Source organism: Megalops cyprinoides, chromosome 17 (genome assembly GCF_013368585.1).
Source record: "Megalops cyprinoides isolate fMegCyp1 chromosome 17, fMegCyp1.pri, whole genome shotgun sequence".
In the NCBI taxonomy this organism is placed as follows: Eukaryota; Metazoa; Chordata; class Actinopteri; order Elopiformes; family Megalopidae; genus Megalops; species Megalops cyprinoides.
This window is the reverse complement of record NC_050599.1, coordinates 3,319,565-3,339,018: the sequence shown is the minus strand read 5'-3', so window position 1 is coordinate 3,339,018 and position 19,454 is coordinate 3,319,565. Positions and strand designations below refer to the sequence as shown.

The 19,454-nt window shown below is 47.8% G+C and overlaps 1 protein-coding gene across 1 annotated transcript in view; it reads left to right on the top strand.

The window, feature by feature from the left end:
• rngtt (RNA guanylyltransferase and 5'-phosphatase) overlaps positions 1-19,072 on the top strand; it is an 82,512-nt gene extending 63,440 nt beyond the window's left edge. The window contains exons 13-16 of the mRNA XM_036550122.1: positions 5,522-5,622; positions 9,154-9,220; positions 17,163-17,286; positions 18,733-19,072. Of these exons, the coding sequence (XP_036406015.1) occupies positions 5,522-5,622; positions 9,154-9,220; positions 17,163-17,286; positions 18,733-18,899 (459 nt within the window). The 3' untranslated portion in view covers positions 18,900-19,072. The remainder of the gene's footprint in view (positions 1-5,521; positions 5,623-9,153; positions 9,221-17,162; positions 17,287-18,732) is intronic.
• Positions 19,073-19,454: the final 382 nt, after the last annotated feature.

Genomic DNA, 19,454 nt, shown 5'->3' with positions numbered 1-19,454 from the left:
GCAAAGATCTCCACAAGTTGAGCGATAGCTATTGAAACATTCACATGTACCAGCTTCCACTTTAGTGTTCATCAGTTAGGAGCTGAAGGCCCCTAGTGCAGTTGCTTCTTTGTCAGAAAGTGAAGAAATGAAAAAGAAATTCACTTCACACTTGTGAGAGAAATGGTTTGGGTTTTAACATGGTTGTGAATAACTATACAGGGTACTGTTCTTGACAACCATCTCTATGTTTAAAAAACTATTGTAATAGATCTGCTCTGTGTCTGTTGTATAAGAAAAGATGTGTGCGGTTCCCGAAGACTTCTCCAGGTGCCCTTTGACCCCATCTGTACCTCTCTGTCACAGTGTCCCCTGAATGGCGATTGTTGTGGCGCTCGGCGGGAATGAAAGGAGGCCCATGGACACCTCCACCCACGAGCAGGGCTCTGTTCGGGGGGGTGGGGGCGGCAGGGGTAGGCTCTCGGCTTTTGCCGGCCGACTGCTGAGCAATTAAAAGAGAGCTGGGTGTCTGCTTTGGCACGCAGCAGTCAAAGGCCAAGGTATTTGAAAGCATAAACGATGGTATGTGGCAAAGCGGAAAAATCTATTCGTAAAGGCTGCCTCGGCAAGCATGACGGCATTATTGTTAGGCGTTTGAGAGAACGTGGACCCCAGTACAGTGCGCCGTCAGCCTCTAATTTCACTGTGCGAGAGAACGTGCCCTGCAGAGCTTTGATTGAACCTCTGTGTCCGTCACCCTCTCTTCACTGCACTAACAAACTGGGCCAAACCGTATGAAGCACACTGGTGACACACCACCCACGATGGGAGGCCTGGTTACTATCACACTGCAAACACCTGTGGAAGTTCAGTATTTAATGGACTAAATCAGTTTTGTTGTGACTGAAGACATAATCATTAATAATTTAATTACTCCTCCTAAATGTGTGCCGCTAGTGGTCATTGTGCAGTAATCAAACTCCAGTGGCGGAAATACTGAATATGCTCTAGCACAAGAAATTGTGAGGAATATCTCAGACCGGCCTTTTGTGCAGTGTGGGAATGTGACATATTGCTGGCTAGCTTCAATGCAGCAGTTGCCGTTTCTGATGCAAGAACACATCAAGCGTGTAAACTGTGTGAGTACAAAGCATTCAGTAGGTAGCATTATAGTCAGCAAGCTTTATTTCCTTAATTCACCAAGGCCCTTCTGTTTCAATCCCCCGAAGGAACTGGCAGAAATACTGAATGTGGTGGCTTATGTCAGCGTTTCTGGGTTTCAAGAGGTCAATTAAAGGAAACTTGTGATTAGCGTTTCCAACCTGCAGCCATTTTCAAAGGGATATGAGGCTCGGGGGATTTGCTGCCAGCATCAGAGCTGTGTCCCCACGCTTATAAAACTCTTGGTCTGTAACTGCTCTCCTAACACTCTGGCCCATGAGAGCAGGCATACAAACACGGGCCTTGTTCTTGAAGAAAAGGATTTCCCCCGGCATCGGCCATGCTGTCTGGAACCTGTTGAATGTGTTCAACAGATAATCTCTAGGATATGCAGACTGTGATCATAAGCCCTGTCGGAATGTAGCCAGTCTAATTTATTGGGTTTCAGAAACCGTTTCAAAGCATGGTGCTCCACACTCTCTAATAGTGGTGACTCATATCCTGCTACATTTCATCTACACCTTGTGCCCTCTGACCCGGAAATAATACAGCCCTGTTGTGCATGTATTCTACAAGACTCCAGTTTCTTATGTGAGGTTAGATTGCTCAAGGCTTGTTAAAACAGAGAGGTCTGGATTTTCAGCTCAAACGAGGGAGTTTGTGACTGGCTAGTGGGGTAAGTTAATGTGCAGAGGTATCGGCCTACGGGAGGGACATCCGGAGTGCCAGGTTATGAAGGGTGAACCCGAGCTGCCTGCTCACTGCTGTGGGCAGAGTAGACCTTTAAAGGCAAAGCTGCAGTGTTGCTACACTGCGCTGTGCTTTATAAGTGAGACGGGTCTGAGCTCCGCCCCAGCATCATGTGACACAAGTGGGCGGACGCTGTGATCTGTCGTAGCGGAAGCACATGACACGCCCATAGATAGAGCTGGATGAGTCCAGCTGTAACAGTGGCCGTCTGTCCAGTAGAAGGCAGGCAGTTGTTGGTATGTAATAACTGTGGGTGGTAATCCTAGTTCATCACTGGATTACAGTGTGCACAAAGACAATGGTGAAATTACATTATGTTACATTATTGTTGTTTAGCAGATCCAGAGTGACTTACGTATGTTACAATTTTGACATGCTATCCATTTATATAGCTGGATATTTTACTGAGGCGATTGTGGGCGAAGTACCTTGCCCAAGGATACAGCAGCAGTGCCCCAGTGGGGAATCAAACCAGCATCCTTTTGGTTACAAGCCGTGCACCTTACCACCATGCTACACTCCCACTCCTGATATATGGATATGGATATGGATATGGATGCATGTATATGTAGTATATGGAAATACATCAGGTAACGTTAACAGATAGTAAGAAAAGGATGTTTTTTGCCCCTCATTTGGAGTTGTTTGGAGAGACCTGTCAATCTGCATTCATTAGCCAATCCCAGTGGGGGGTTCACTGCTTGGCCACGCCCCGCACAGAGCGATCCAGCTCTCCTGGAGCTCCTCCACTCGTTCCCACTCACACTGGGGCTGAGTGGTGTTACCGGGCAACCTGCCATCATCCAATCATCTTCCACCTCCCCATAGACCAAAAAAAACACCATGCTGATTCTATGTTCCTTTTATTACAGTATGGTATATTGTACACGTCTTAATCAGGATATGTGTGTAAATAATTTAGAATCAACATTAAAGATATTCAGTATATTCCACAGGTGTTTAATCAGTCTGATTATTATATATTTATATGCAATTTTTTTCTCAATGTGATGTGTAATGTCTGTAATACAGTCATGATTTTATATAGTTGACATGCTCAATATATGTCCGCATCCTTGTGTCAGTGTATATGGGTTTTCTCGATGTACCTCGAAGTGAATCAGCGATCAGTCTTCTTCCTGCAGAAAGAGTAACAGGTCATGCCTACAGTAGGTGGCTGGCAGTTTGAAGCATAAGCGTGAAAATGTGAGTGACTGTATTCAGCAATCGTGTGCGTGTGTTCAGAATGAGACATCGTGCGATACGCTGTCTGCTTACCACAGTCCCACATGAAATATTCATGCAGCAGAGTGTATGTTCTGTGTAGTGGGAGGGGGATGGACATCAGGGAGTTTTTGTAAGGTGTCACCGTCATCGTTAAAGACCCTGAGAGAAGCAGACCGCTGTGCATTACTCACAAATTCGTAATGCATGCATAATATATTCATGCGCTCAACACAAGAAGGACATAATTGCCACATACAGTATTCACTGTACATTATTACATGCTTTGTAACCCACATGACAAGAGTGGCACGCTTCAGATAACTTAAGTACCATTTCAGTTGACTTAAACAATTTGAATTTCGTGATGAGTATGTTGCATGACGTTTATGTAGTACTTACGAATGCGTTCTGCAGTGTATTATGAGGGGATGTTTGTGAATGAGCTAGGTTAGGTATCAGAATGCTGTTGGAGTGAGCATTTACCAGAGGGAGCGTCCGGTTCCAGTCAGTCAGGAGGAACAGACCATCGCAGCTGGCTTGTCCTTAAAGTTCGAGGTTCATTCTGAAGCTGACTCTCAAAGGAACACAAATTAGTGGCTTTATCTCTTTCTTTCAGAAAAAAACCCAAGGATTTGTTCTTACTGTAACAGAATTGGTTTGTTCATTTTGAACGATTGGAGTTTGTCGTTGTCTGTAAAAGTGATGTAGTGTTTCAGGCCTGCCTGGAGGCTGGCGGTTTTTGAGAAGACTAGCATAGATAAGTGATATATATAAGTCAGTATGATAAATACCAGTGACATTGGTAATAATAATCGTCACAAGTAGTCATTAATGAGGAGAGAGACTAAAAAACCAGGAGAGACGGCAAGAACACCTCTTGAGGGCAGGTTGCTTTTGGGTGCTATTTTCATCCAAATTTTTGGCAACATCTGAATTCTGTTATTTTCCATAATGAATGATGTTTTTTCTGCGGCGGCGGGCGTTAGGATTGAAACACAGCCAGAGACCTACTGGTGTTTATTTTTCTGTGCTCAGGTCTCATCCCCACTGTGTTCCTGCAGAAAAGAGAATCTGCTCTCTGAAGAGCATGGATCAATGGACCTGTGGTTGCTAGGTTATGGTTCACGCGAAGAGACCCAGCATTCAGCACATTGAAATGTTTTTTTTTTTTGGCACGGCATGTTCCAAAGTTTGAGTTTCGTAGTTCAAACTGTTCTCTCTCTTTCTGCACCATTTGATCTGTGGTGTTTAACTCGATATCTCAAAATGAAATTTCTGCTATTTTTGAGGGAGTAAAAATTTTGTAGATTTTGGTCACAGGCACATGAGGTTTCGTTTGGCTTGCTCTCGTAAGCCACTGAACAAACTGAATTACGGGACTCCCTTCAGCATAGCTGTTACATGGTAGTCAGATTTGACTCATTTTGCATTTTAATATCCATTGGTCTTTCTGCAGTGTCATACAGAACCTATTCCACATATTGATTCACCAAAGATGGCAGTGTGTTAAAGAGGACGTCTGATTATATTTCAGTGAATGAAAGATGATCGTCCATCACTGGGTGTAGAGCGCCATCTTTTTAACGCTCCTCAGAATCCAGCAGGGTGCGTCCCTCCCTGTTCTCCCGGCGTGTGCCGATTCTGCCAGTAGCTGTGCCATAAAGCCTGGCCTTTTGGCCTGCCGGTTCCCTGGAGCCCCTCAGCAGCGTCCTGGGCGATGCCTCCAAGTAGCGGCGGGCAGGAAGGCCTCCTGGCCAGATGACACCCGAATCGATGTATCACACATAGAAACAGCATGGATCGCTTTCAGAAGACCGATGCTGTCTGAGACACGGCCCACCTGCAGAGCCCACAGAACCCTTAGGCCAGAAGACTCTGCCTCAGGGCCAAACCAGGAATGTCTGCCCGCTGCATTCTGATTTTCTGTATGCGGTATTTGTCAGTGGTGTTGTGTTTGGGTGATGGGTGTACCATGTGTGTTTATGGTGATGTGTTTGGGTGGTGTAAATGCAGGTTGGTACACCGTGTGTCATTGGTGTATTTGGTTAATGTGTATGTAGTGTGTATCTCTCATGGTGTGTTTGGGATGTGTTTTCGTCTGGTGATGCTTTTGTCATTGTGGGTTGGTCTTGTGTTGTGTCTGAGCACAATGTTGTGTCATTGTGGTGTAGTGGTAAGGAGCAGGGCTCATAACAGAAAGGTTGCTGGTTCGTTTGTCCTCTTGGGTACTTACCCCTGGGCAAGGTGCTTAACTCACATTTGCCTCAGTAAATATCCAGCTGTATAAATGGATAAAATTGTAACCTGTGTAAGTCACTCTGTACAGAAGTGTGTGCTAAATTAGAATAATGTAATGATGTGATGTGTGTAAGTACGCTGAAAGTGTGTGTTTGTGTGCTTGCAGAAGTACAAACCCGGGAGGTGTGACGACATCCTCAAGTGGAAGCCTCCCAGCCACAACTCGGTGGACTTCCGCCTCAAGATTGCCAAAGTGGGCGGGGAAGGGTGAGTCACGGTCTCCGCAGAGATGCTCTGCTGGGATGCTTTGCCGAGCGCGGAGCAGGGATCGCTTTGTGACACACGCATTAAGGTCTCCTTGCGTAACATCAGACATCAGAATGCTCATCAAAGGAGCACGCATCACTCCACATCTTCCTTTGAAACTATTCTGTTACACAAAAAAAAAATGCTTTCAGCAGCTTCAAGAGGATAATCATAGCTACATGTACCCCATTTATCAGTGGTCCCATTTTTAGACGTACGGTGAATAACTCTTTGTTTAAAATGCAGGGGGATAACATTGAATGGGATAAAAAAAAAAAAGTTTTGCGTGCTGAGCACAATGTCTTTCTTTGACCTTGTGCGTGCAGATAAGCCCGTGTTGCTGAGGTTTGTGTGAAGCAGGCAGATAGGAGGGAATTCCAGCTGTAATTCCAGAGTTCTGGGAGGTGGTGAATGGGTTTTGTGCGGGGGCCAGGTTTCGGGTGAATGCATGCCTCAGTCACCTGCCCCCCCCGAGCGGGGGAATCGGAGCCAGGCAGCAGATAACCAAGCCGTATTGTCCTCCTGTGTGTGCAGGAGTGTCGCTCCCTTGTGTTTTTGAGCTGTCGGCTGTGAAAAGGAGGGAGCACCGAGAGGCCAGTCAGAGCCGGCTGAGTAGCAGCGGTGTGTGAGATGGAGCTGCGGCCTTCGTTTCAGCTTCTTTGTGACTACTGTTCCAGCCGCCCCAGTCTCAAAGGACCCCCACCCCCCCCCCCCCCTCCAAGGACAGTGCCAGCTGCGGGCGGGGCGGGGTGGGCATTGTTGGCCCTCGCGTTTGTTCCTCTCTGAAAGGCGGCTCCAAGGCCGTTCTCGCATTCCTCTCGTCAGCGGAGAGAAGCTCGCTCTGAAAGAGAGGGTTATAGAGAGATGCGGTGGGGGGGTGCGTGGGGGGGGCAGTGGATGCTTGCTTTCTGTGTCCCGCCCACGCGCTCCAGCCTCCAGCCTGTCTCTGGAACCTCCTGTTCTCTGGTGCGGAGAGCGGGAGACGGGTCTCGTGCCTGGCTGATCCGGCAGGCTCTCCCTCAGGCTACCCACAATGCACTGCCCGCTCTGTCGGAGAGCACCTGCCTCTCCCCCTTTGGCCCGAGCGTTTCCCACACTCCGCAGTAAGCCTTTTGCTCTTTCGCGAAAGCTGATTGCATCTGAAGGCACCGATGCACGCGAAACCGAGTGGAAAGTGCCTTTGGCTTCACCCTGTGCAGTTTCACTGGCTGCTCTGTTGGTGCGGAGCCAGGTCAGCGGCCCTGTGGCCAGGCTGTTTGTCCCAATGCCATTCGGTTATATTTTCAGTTCTGAATGGAGACGTACCATGACATTAATTTTAGGCCTACCGCTGTGCTGCTTACCAGAGTCATTATTGTCTGGATCTGGTAATGGACTGCTGTGTTGCCCTGGGGGGGTTGAATCATATTTGTTACAATTATCTACCTGGTGCCACACCAGTCAGGGAAAGGTTTTAGCAAATGACCCTTTGTACGTTTATTCATTTATTCATTTTGCAGACACTTTAATCCAAAGCGACTTACAAGTGAGTGCAACACAAGCAAAAAAAAACCATAAGGAGCACAGCAAAGCGCAAGCAGAGCCTGCAGCATGAATGATCTTGGCATTCCCGTTTGTCTGAAACGGGTACCGCGGCTCCGAGTTTTTCGACCTTGTTTGAAAGTTCGGAGTTCAACCAAGGCACAGTAGCCCCGCCCACATCGCCGCCGCCGCAGCTCCTGCAGGCTGAGCCGAGTTACTCTGCGCAAACAACCGGCCACAGGCGATTCCGATGGCCCGGCTTTATCAGCCGCTCTGCAGAATTCAAATGAGGGCGCACTCAGCCGTGCATCAGAAAGCGAGCCGGGCGCGGGGTGCCGGGCGCCGGGCTGAGGGCCTTTCTGCTTGCCTCGGCACCGCACCGTACGGCGTCTGTTCACCTCATCAGAGCGCCCCCCCACCCCCCCGAACGAGCCGCACCGCAGATAAACACACGCCGTCTCTCCTTTCATAACTCCCTCAGAATGACCACTTTGCATATAAATCAAATTGGCCGGAGTGTCGAGCCGCCCGAAGTCCTGGCGCGCCCCCCAGAACGCTTGGAATGTGGTCGACTCGAATGTGGTCGAGTTAATTTTTCACGGCTCTGTCCGTCTGCCTCACGCTTTCTGGTACTGCACGCCCGACTCAAGTATTAAATGCCAGGTCCGTCACAATAAGTGCCTTTGTCTTGAGAGTCATCGTTCTGCCATTTTTCTGGATTCCACTCGGGGGCACCTTGAGTGCTTCCTGCGTGTCGTGTGCAGGAGTCGAAGCCAGTGTGGCGGAGAGCTATTTTAGATTCATTTATGGCCTGTTTAAAGCCTGTTTACCGTGGTCAATAGCTGTTGTTCTGAATGTATCGGAGACTGTGGGGCTCCTCTTTCTCTAAATGGGTTTTAGTTCAATTACCTCAGTGGCAAATGGACGCGTTTATCTTTCACAGGGCTAAAAGCGTCCGCCTAATGCAGGGGGGTGTGTGAAATGCGGTGTTACAGAGCGCAGAGCTGCTCGGCGGTTATTTTCATCACGACGGGCTGGACTGTGGGGCGCGTTACGCCGGACGAGTCTGTGAGGAGGAGGAGGAGGAGGAGGAAGTGCGCACAAGGAGAGGGGTCACCTCTTAACGACGGCCCTCAGGGTCCCCGCCCGGCGAATAGGATGACGTTTATGCAGCCGGGTGTGGCGTGAGCAGGCGGAGGGGGCTCCACGTGGGGCCGAGGCTGTTAGTGCCCCCTCTTTCCCCCATCACATGCGCTTCACACACCTTGGCAGCCGAGAACGGTCTGTCTGCGCGGGAGGTGGGGAGCAGGCCGCATCGGGGACGTCAGCGTGTCAGAGGCGTGTCAGAGGCGTGTCACCTGTTGAGTGTCACCCGGGGCACGAGGTCAGTGGATGTGACCGCAGGGGGGACAGGTCTCCCGCTTTGGGGTGACTCGTACCCTGTCCCGTGTTATCAGAGCTGCAGTGAGCTCCCAGCACTGGTGTGAACAGCTGGAGGCAAAGCCAGCGTAACTGTCACACCCAGCGGCTGCCTCTATTTTAGGCGTGACGGAGGTGTTTACGTGTTTGACTCCTGTCCTCGGCTCGGTTGTAATTGGGCCCCCTCGTCTTGACATGGTAACATTCACACACTGCAGCCTGCGAAGTCTGGCGGGTTGAGCTGTGAAGCGCTCTCAGCTGCAGTCTGCACGTTCTGATATGTGGCAGAATGGAGGCTGGAAGTGAGGCTTGCAGGATCACTCTAAACCAGTTCTCTAAACCTGGGGAAAGGTGGAGCATGTTGCTCTGGGGATGTGCTCGTGGAAGGGGAGGGTGATGGTGGACGAGAGGGGGGTGAAGGCGGAGAGGGTACCGATGGAGGAGGAGGGGGTGCAGACAGAGGAGAAGGGGGTGATGGAGGAGAGGGGGGTGAAGGAGGAGAGGGGTGGTTAAAGGAGGAGATGGTGCTGACAGCTGTGTTTGTCTTCGCAGGTTGCTCACTCAGACGGTGGGATTGCTGTACGTTGGCAGCTACGACAGACCCTTCGCACAGATGAAGGTGAGGTTCAGGGCCGGGGGGGGTCACTGAACGGAGCCTCGGCTGCCGTCCATGTTTGCAGGCAGCTGCAGGACTCTATAGTCTTATTATTCAAACTGGATTCAGCTGCTCAGCCATTACATTCAGCAGGAGCTCAGCAGCACAGACAAAATTCCACACTCACGCACGTACAAACACACCCACTCCACCCACAGTGAGCGAATCATGCTCTTTTAAAGGTTTAAGTTCAAGCCATTTTGTGTTGACACAGAGGCAACAGTTTAAATGTCTCATGTACATAGCTTTACTCTAGGGCGCAATCTGAGTGAATTCATATTTTTGGTCACACTGCCCAGTACTTTTCGTACCAGGGAAACGAGTCGGTCCGAGGGGAACTGGCTTCATTCATTCAGAGTAGCGCTGTTGTAATTGAGAATAGATTTGCAGCAATATGCAGACACTTTCAAAGTCAATGCAGCCGTTAGATTCTGGTCACGCCTGCTGTGACTATTAGAAAAAGGAAAGGGTATGTTAATTTATGGATGCCCACTGAATTCTTTGTACCCCTCTGAGAGCTTTCATACGCAGCGACTGCTGAGCTGCTGTGAAGGACACTGTTAAATGTTATTCTCCCCCTATTATTTAGAAAATCTACTGCTCAGAGTAGCAAAGGTGCTCCCCCTCTCTTTTTTTATTTTCTCTCTCACTTTATGCTTCTTGATCTCTCTCTCAGTTTAATTCAAAATCGCTTTCTCTCACTCTGTCTACCTGTCTCTGACTCTCTCTCTTTGTCTCTTTCTCTCTTGCTCTCTGTCTCTGTCCCTCTCAATTTCAATTCAGTGTTCTTTATTGGCATGACAAATATGCATATTCATATTGCCAAAGTAGTTTGCAAAAGAAAAAAATGAAATAAATTTAAAAACTGTAGCCAGTAACATTAATTCAAAAATGAACAATACTGAATAACAAAAGTGTACAATTAACTTTTCTCATAATAGATGTATCTTACCTTGTTACTATTACTGTCTATATCACTCTCTCTTTCTCTCTTTCTGTCTCTGTCTCTCTCTCTCTCTCTCTCTGTCTCTGTCTCTGTCTCTCTCCCCGCTCCTCACTCTGTCTCTCTCCCTCTCTCTCTTTCTTTCTCTCTCTCTCTCTCTCTCTCTCTCTCTCTCTCTCTCTCTCTCTCTCTCTCTCTCCCCGCTCCTCTCTGTGTCTCTCTCCCTCTCTCTCTCTCTGTCTCTCTCTCTCCCTCTCTCTCTCTCTCTCTCTATCTCTCTCTCTCTCCCTCTCCCTCTCCCTCTCCCTCCCTCCTTCTCTCTCTCTCTCTCTCTCTCTCTCTCTCTCTCTCTCCTTCTCTCTCTCTCTCTCTCTCCCGCTCTCTCTGTCTCTATCTCTCACTCTCCCCTCCTCCTCCCAGGGCACAGTTGATCTCCATCATTCCATGATTAAAGATCACTGACTGCTCTGTCCCTCTCCATACCAGATCACCAGCTTTCTCTGCTCCTTTAATTCAGGGTGTCCCCTCTAACCCAGCTCCTCTTGGCAGTGGTTTCTGGGCCAGTCAGAGGGTTGCATGCGCTGCTGGGCGTGGCACACGTGTCCCCACCTGCGCCCGTAAACGAGGTCACACTCCAACATGTTCACAATTAATCGCCACCCGCGTGCGTTCTCAAACAATGTAGGTCACGACGACGTTCTCCTTAATCTTCGGCTGCTCGGTTCGGCTGGTGCGTGCTCCGTGCAGAACGCCGCACGGATCAGGATCAAACGAGGAAGAGCTTTTCCACACACACCTCGTTACGTTCTACATGTCACACACGACAGGCCCTTGAAACGCAATTTCTGACGCCGCACCGGGACTCGTCAGGGACGCCTGCGAGAGGAGGGCCTCTGATGTGCGTGAGCGAGAGCGAGTCGCCTGGAGGGAGGCCGGCTTTCATCCCGTCAGCACACGGCCGGAGGAGAACGAGGAGGGAGGCTGCCCTTTCATTCATCAGCCAGAATTCCCGGGAGAGTTCACTGTAATTAAGCACACAGATACACTTCAACAAGGACATAAAAGGGCCAGCAGCATCTGTAAGAAAATCTATAAATAACATAATAAGTGAAATATCAAGGATATGATCATTGGCAGTCAGAACTTCATTGGTTAATACTCCTGAGGTGTTTGTGTGCATGTCATTTTTGATCCTTATTGATTTGTACAACACAAAAGAGATGTAACAGAAAGTAGAATGTCTGACATCACAATCGCAGGTTGAATTATTTCCAGCATCAGACTCTTTCCCACTCCCTCGCTGTCTCCCAAGAGTGGATGAAAGTTTGCCAGCATCCCGAGAGCACATTATTTTCCTCTGGAAGTTCGGCTTTTGAGAGCAACACAGAACATTCACCTGCAGTTTTTTCTGAACACTGCAGTATTTCCTGGATATATAATGAAGTTGCATAATTTGAAGAGGAAGCTTTATTGGGTAACTAACATGCTAGTGGGCTCTTCAGCCTTTTTTTTTTTTAAATACTTACCTGAGCACTCTGTGTAGCGAGGTATCTCTCAGCCACAAAATGCACACCTGTCAGGTGGCAGACAAAGTGACACAGCTGTCCTCAAGGTCAGACATCGATGTGGTGGTCTGGTATTGGGGAACCTCTCTCTGAGGTGGCGGTCTGAGGGGTGCGTATTACTACAGAATGTTTATGGCGTAACTGCTGTGTGTCACTGTTGAAGGCGAAGTGGTCGGCCATGTTTCCCACTCGTTCCCTTCCCACTGCTCTGCTCAGTGTGTGAAAGTTCTTTTCCTACATGCTTTCTTTCTTTCTCTCTCTCTCTCTCCTCCCTCCCTCTCTCTCTCTCTCTCTCTCTCTCTCTCCCTCTCTCTCTCTCTCTCTGTCTCCCTCTTTCTCTCTCTCTCTCTCTCTCTCTCTCTCGTTCCCTCTCTCTCTCTCTCTCTCTCTCTCTCTCCCTCTCTCTCTCTCTCTCTCTCTCATGTCACTCGGCAGGAGGAGGTTTTGGCTGATCGTATCAAGCAGTGATCTGTCAGCTCCTTGATATTTTAATGATACGTCTGGCCAAAAAGTTTCCACAAGTTTCATTTTGAAAGGTCTCTCTACTTTTTTTTTTACAGACAGCACAAAGGTGCTCCAGTTGGTTGTATCTTGCAAGTGCTGACAGCCAGGGGAAGAAAGTAGTGATCAATTTCCAGAGAATAGCCTCTGACCTGAGGATAAGTTCACTTTGGTCATGGTGGTATGGTATATTACAGGGTTTTACGTGCTTTAATAAGAGGTAGAAGGGTCAGGACTAATATTAATCCTCTTAAAGAAATGTCCACAGTGGGTCTTATCAGCAGAATATTACATTTCCGCAATGTTATATACTCTGTTTTATTCAGCCAGCTCAATGCAATTTTGAGCTCAGTGCAGTTCTGTAAGGCCAGATTGTTATTGTCACAGTCTCTCTCTGCCTATTTCGTGTCTCTGTTTCATTCCCTGAGACAGCAGCAGATCAGAAAATCCTTTTACTGTCTGCACATTTTTTTACTGGAGATGTTATTTTGTCTGTATTGGAGAAGAGGCATGGGACCTGAATGAATCTTTAATGAATAGACATTAGCTTCCTCCACTATCAGCGGATCAAAGCAGTCCATTTGATTAGCTGTTAAGACATCTTCTTGGCGTCCGATATGATTTGTACACTTGTGGAAGAATGATTGTCAGAGGCTCCGGAACGAAATTCATTCTCCACACAGCTCTGCGGTGTTAGCAGGAGAGTGTGTGGTGCTGTCTGTGAAGTGGAAAATATGTGTGTTCAGCAAAGTGAGCGGTGAGTTCCCTGAGGAGAGGGCTCAGACACAGAGACGACAGAGACAGAGACGCGGTCTAATAGGGAGACCTTCCGTTCCCACCTGAGTGATTAGACAGGTGAGCAGTGGAGAAGGGGCTGTCACTGTGTGGTATTGTGACAACAGAAAATAAAGCCAGACGGACACTCTCTCTCTCTCTCTCTCTCTCTGTCTCTCTGAGTGTGCCCTTCTGCGGCAAGTTTTGTAACTTATAATTGAGAATGCAGAAGTTATTGTGCCGATTGTGTAAACTTTTAGAGGTCACTGATTCAGGACTTTCCTTTCGGCTGAACTGATGATTCAGACGGTCAAGGGAAAGGCCGTGGTTGATAAAAGCACTTGTTTTTTCATCACATTATTTAAATATTATCTAAACACAAAGTTACTGAAGCTTTGGGGCTACTTTTCCACACATGGTCAATGTGATCCATTGCGCCACAGGACCAGGCTAGCTGATGAGGTGCAGCCTGACTATAAGGCAGTCGTTATTATAAGGCCAACCTCCTTCTCAAAAAAACAGAGTTTTCTTCTACAAAAATCACTTAAAACCAACACATAATCTGCAATCACAGGGGGATAAATGTTTTCTCACTTGCCTTAGAGGGTGTCAGAATTCTAGCACTGTATATTAGTAATTAGCAGTAATGTGCAAGTGGCTTTAGTAGTAAATAAGTAGCTTTATATTCCAATTCATTTACAATCCAATAACAAGGGTTAAAATCCAGCATGCCTCCAAAAACTATTTCCACGTTTTGCAAAAGCAAAACTCTGATTTTTCCGTATCAGCTGTAAAAATGAGCGGCATGACGCTGGTGACACACACATTGTGCTGTGGTCTCAGTGTGTCCCACGCCGTGGTATTTTTTCAGCCGCTGTTCCTTCACGCTGACTTCTGGCACTTAAAGACTGGCATTATAGCTCCCTGTCAGTCTGTCGCATGCTGGCCCAGCGTGTCGGCTCTCGCCTGTTACAGCACAGTCACAGAGCAGGTGGGTTTTTCCACTCGCCTGCCACAGTGACCCCTGCAGAGTGCAGCTGCTGAAGGCAGATTCTGCCCAATGGTGTCGCTTTAGCCAGTACCACAGAACCATCTTTCACCAGGTGGCATCTGCGAATACGTTACATTTACATTACTGTATTGTCATTTTAGCTGATGCTCTTATCCAGAGCGACTTAACATAGGTTACAGTTTTTACATTATTATCCTTTTTTACCCAGCTGGATATTTACTGAGGCAATCGTGCATTGGGTTCAAGGGTACAGCATCAGTGCCACAGTGTGGAATTGAACCAGCAACCTTTTGGTTACAAGTCCTGCTCCTTACCACTGTGCTACAGTTAGGTTGGTTTTTTTTAGCACAATATTTTGGGACAGAAACGCCCACGTTATATTTGGGCCAATATGGTGCATTCAGTATTGAGAGCAGGGGTATTCAGTACCTGTATAATCTCTCTGACACAAAGTGCAGACTGGCTTCGTGGCATTCAGGGTTTCCTGACTGCAGTGCAGTCCGAGGTATGATGTGTTGATGGGGATTCTTGCAAGGTCACGTCAACCCCTGTGGTATTTCTGGTCTCAGCACCTCCTCCACCTCTGAGTGAGGTAGAGCAGCTAACTCCATTAAGGCTAACGGCAGCAGGGGCGGCAGACAGTGTGGGTGCCAGGTTAACACATCCGATCTGAAACTGAAACCTCCAGCACATCCTGGGAGGTGAAAGTCGGAGACGGACGCCTCATCTTCGATCAGATTTCCCCGTCAGCCACAGAAGAGTTCGCAGCCTCAACCCTCTCCCAGTCCAGGGAAATCAAACTGTAAATGGTGTTTAGGGGTGTTAGCCCTTGGTCAGAAATTCCTCCCTCTTCTCTAGAGTACTTATATGGAGACTCGCAGATGCACGGTGGGTGACCAGATGCCCATGGCACGGTGCGGTGTGCCCTGGTGTCAGGCAGAACAGGGCCACCTGGCTCCTCTTCATGAAGAATGCCACAGAGCCCCTCTGCATAGCGCTGTCGATTACACTGTTATTAAAGTGCGCCCGAGCAGAGTAGGACACTCCTCCGAGCCCTGCGCCGGCCGTGATTAAGCCCGATATGAAATGAGAGGGGGCCCAAAGAAAACACGGCTGCGGAGATTAATGCTGCCGGAATGTTTGTTCTTGTGTGTATTTATAAGTATCTGGCTGTATATCTCGCCGTGGATGGCGTGAAATTTCATGTATTTTTATTACTCCGCGGAAGCAAACGCAAGAGTAATAGGAGCTGCAGGGATATGCTTTAAAAAAAATTCACCGCCTCATAAATTACAGCAGACTGCTACTCCTTTTTCAGCTTTTAATCTCTCACTTTGCCTGCGGGACGGCTTTGCAGAAAAACGAGATTCGCGAAAGGAACAGACAGTGTTCATCCCCTGCTTTCCGCTTACATTACATTCACACGTGAAGTTTAGGTTTCGTCAGAGAGCACGAATGCCAGCTTTCTGGATTCGTCACGATTGTTTCCTCTCTGTCTCTTCCGGGGCTGCAAAGAAAATGGGAAACAAAAGTCCAGCCGTATCACAGATTCAAAGAAAGGAAATCCCTGTAAAGTGTGGGAGTAAAGTCATGGAGTGATCTAGTATAGTTACAGAACAGTTTGGTACAGTGCAGATAGAAGATCAGTTAAACACACAGTTGGCCATGTTGTTCATTTGCATGCAGGTTTATGTTGATCAGAACGATTGAAGTGACCGTAACCTTCAGGTGGGGGGAGATTCAAACTGTCGGCTCCTGAATCCTGACGATGACAGAGTGGATTTAGACGGTGTACTGAGTGTCACTTGTGCATAATAAGTATGTTGTGAGCATCCGGGAGGGGACACTGACAAGCCAAGAACACTCGGAATATTCTGGAGCAGCCATCGGTCACCAGCTACGTCACCTGTCAGTCTGTGCTAAAATCCAGCTACGTTGATAACCTGTCATTTTATTTGTAATTCCCTTTATTTAATGCAGCCTTCTAACTGTGTGTGTGTGTGCGTGTGTGTGTGTGTGTGTGTGTGTGTGCGTGCGTGCGTGCATGCGTGTGTGCACAGAACAGTCATGGTGTTACTATCACTGATCACAGATGGCACGGTTGCGTCTTAATCTCTACCCCAATGTATCCCCGCAGCGTTTCGATGCAGTTGCTGCTGAAGTCTGATTAAATACACAGAGCAGCAGGGTTTTCAGTCCTGAAAGTGTAAGCGGCTTCATGCAGCTGGCCCCTGCTTCAGTGCAGCGCTGAGTGATTGTATTGTGGTCAGGCAGCCATCTCGTGCTGTAGCGTGGTCCTGAGTGTGCGTGGTGCAGTCCTGCAGTGTTTCCGAGAGGAGTCCACTGAGGAGAGCGCACCTGCACAGAGGGGCTGTTGCTTTCTCTCTCTGTGTCTTCCTGCTGGTGCTGTTCCTGTGAGGCCCACAGGGAGACCGAAATGGCTGTCCGCTCGTCAGTCACCTCTCCTTCCCTTTTCCCTGCGGATGTAGCAGTGTGTGTCTGCTCGCAGCACTGAGCCCTGACCTGTGCAACCTCAGCCCCTGAAGTTGCGTAGGTTTCATCATTTCATCATTCCCCCAAGCCTTTACGGTCAGCCTTTCAAACCCGAAATTCATAACACAGGTGGCAGCTTCTGTAAAAATTTCAGCAGGTAAAAGCTTTCTTTTCTGTTGTGACACTTGTAGCATTTTAATTGGTTGTTGAACCCAGGGGAAGTGTTTGGTTGGGCATACTATCTCAGTAGTGCTGAGAGGGTTTATTTATTCTTGGTGTGTCTTACCTCCTGGCTACAGCTTCCTTTGAGGCCATAACACTTCCAGTCCTGAGGGTTTAGCAGTAGCCTGACGGGGGGGGTTGAGTCCTCACCGAAGGTGTCGCTCCGGAGCAGTGAACACAGCCCTCTTGGAAAGTGTGTGAAGCTGCAGTGTGTAGACCTGCCTGTTGATCAGAGGTCACTCCCAGTCATGCTGTGGCCTGAACTACAGACTGTTACATGACAAGTAAATGAACCACATGTTCAGAATGTTCTTTTTCCTCTTCTGTACTTTTTCTAACCTTCTGTGAATGCCCCCCCACCTTCTCCCCCTTTCCTTGTTCTTCTCCTTTGGCCAGGTGACCAAGGAGCTGAAACAGTACGACAACAAAATCATCGAGTGCACATTTGACAACAACACCTGGGTGTTTATGAGACAGCGGATCGACAAGAGCTTCCCCAACTCCTATGACACAGCGATGGGTAAGAGCCCGTCTCCACCCTTCCTCATCTCCACAACACAGGCTGTAAGAGCCCGTCTTCCTCATCTCCACAACACAGGCTGAAAGAGCCCATCTCCACCCTTCCTCATCCCCACAACACAGGCTGAAAGAGCCCGTCTCCAGCCCTCCCTCATCCCCACAGCACAGGCTGAAGCGAGGAATTGCAGTTAGATTAATGGGGCAGTTTATTCCATCACAGACTTCCTGATAATGTGATGTATGCGGGTGGGTGAGTGGGTGGGTGAGTGAGTGGGTGGGTGAGTGAGAGTGAGTGAGTGATTGGGTGGGAGAGTGAGTGAGTGGGTGGGTGAGTGATTGGGAGAGTGAGAGTGAGTGAATTCGTGAGTGATTGGGTGAGTGAGTGACTGGGTGAGCGAGAGTGAGTGATTTCGTGAGTGAGCAGGCCTGTGTGCGTGCTTGGGTTGCCAGCACGTTTGTGTTTGGATGGTCGTGAGGCACGACACAAAACTCAGTGTTCCACATTGACATTACATTAATCAGCGTATTTAATGAATCTGTTCCACAGTCTCTGTTCGCTGCTTCAAGCTCATTATATGTATATATATGAATATATTAAATTTTGCACTTTCCAATTTTTAATTCTAATTTTGAAAAGTAAATTCTTAAACCCTTTCCCTCACAAATCCCAATCAGGGTGAACCGTATGCAAATCCCACTGGAAATGCAATTTCTTATCTTAAAGTCATTTTCGTACAAAGGACACAGCTCTTAAACCTCTTTCCTGATGGTTTTTATAATTGTTCCTCATCCCTTATGCCTTTAGGATGTACAAACTGAAGACGTTTAAAAAAAAAAAAAAATTACATTACATTTTCTGTGGTATAGTGATAAGTGTTCCTTTTTAAAAACCCTTTTGTTGCTCAATTTTATGTTGATTATATTATGTTTTATGTAGATTATATTAATTTATAATAACATGCACAGCCTGCCTAATAATGATCTGGAGGAGTAGCATTACCTTATATCTTAATGTTCACATAATGCCGAACAATTATTTATAAGAATAGCTACCTTCCATAAAGTTACTGGTAGTGTCTAACAGTGATATGCAAGAGCAGTATTACACTGTATCACATTTCACAAGGGTTGGAATGATCAGACGCTGAGTACTAGACTCCAGGCTTTTGTCAGCTTGTGGTAGGGCTTGAACAGTGTTAATCTCACACTCACTGGTCTGGGAGTGCTGTTAGCCTGGTCTGACGCTGTTGCTTGTTTAAATTGAATGGATACACTTATGTTCCATTGTGATGGAAGTTGCTCTGGATAACAGTGTCAGCTAAATGCATGTGATGTAATGTAATGTTGTGGGAGCAATAACCATGATTGTCCAGCCTCCCGCCACCCTGCCAGGAAGCGCTCGTCATCACGTCTGTGGTAACTTCCTGTTGTCGCCCCCCTCTCGCAGCTGTGTGCAACAGCATCCAGCATCCCGTCACGAAGGAAATCCTCTTCGAGTTCCTGGATCGCTGTGCCCTGGGAGCACAAGGACAGACGCGCAAGCACCCGCCGGACCCCGACGCCGAGCTCATGCCCCCCCCACCTCCAAAGAGACCCAACCGGGCCATACCATAGGGCATCTGACAGCGGGGGCGGGACTAATCGAAGAGTGACAGACTGAGGGGCAGGGCTTATCCTTAACAGGAAGTGGTCCACTTCCTCCTTCCTCCTCCAGCGGCCCTCTTCCCCCCAGAAAACGGACATTTAAAGCTCCCTGAACACAGACTGTTTGTTTATCAGCCTACTAGGGGCCGTAGTTATTATTTAAAGAGGTGACCAATTATCTAGACTGAGTTAGGTATCCTCTTATTCATTTCCTCTTGCTTTAATTACCATAGCTTGTTCTTATTAAAGATCTGTCGATAATGAAGAACATTGTTTTTTTTATTTATTTTTAATTCCCTTTTTAATCTCAAAGAATCTACACTATTGTCCATAGCAGGAAGGCAGCTCTTGTCTCTACAAAAGCTCCAGTCTATGCAGATCTTGTGTATCCTTTGTCAGACTGTGTGTTTTTTAAAGCAGCAGACAGTAGTGTCTTCCAAGTAGGGGAAACTGGGTCATTTAATGAACTATTCATTTGTGCGATAAAGGGTCATTAACTCACAGTAATGTTTATTGAAGTGCAAA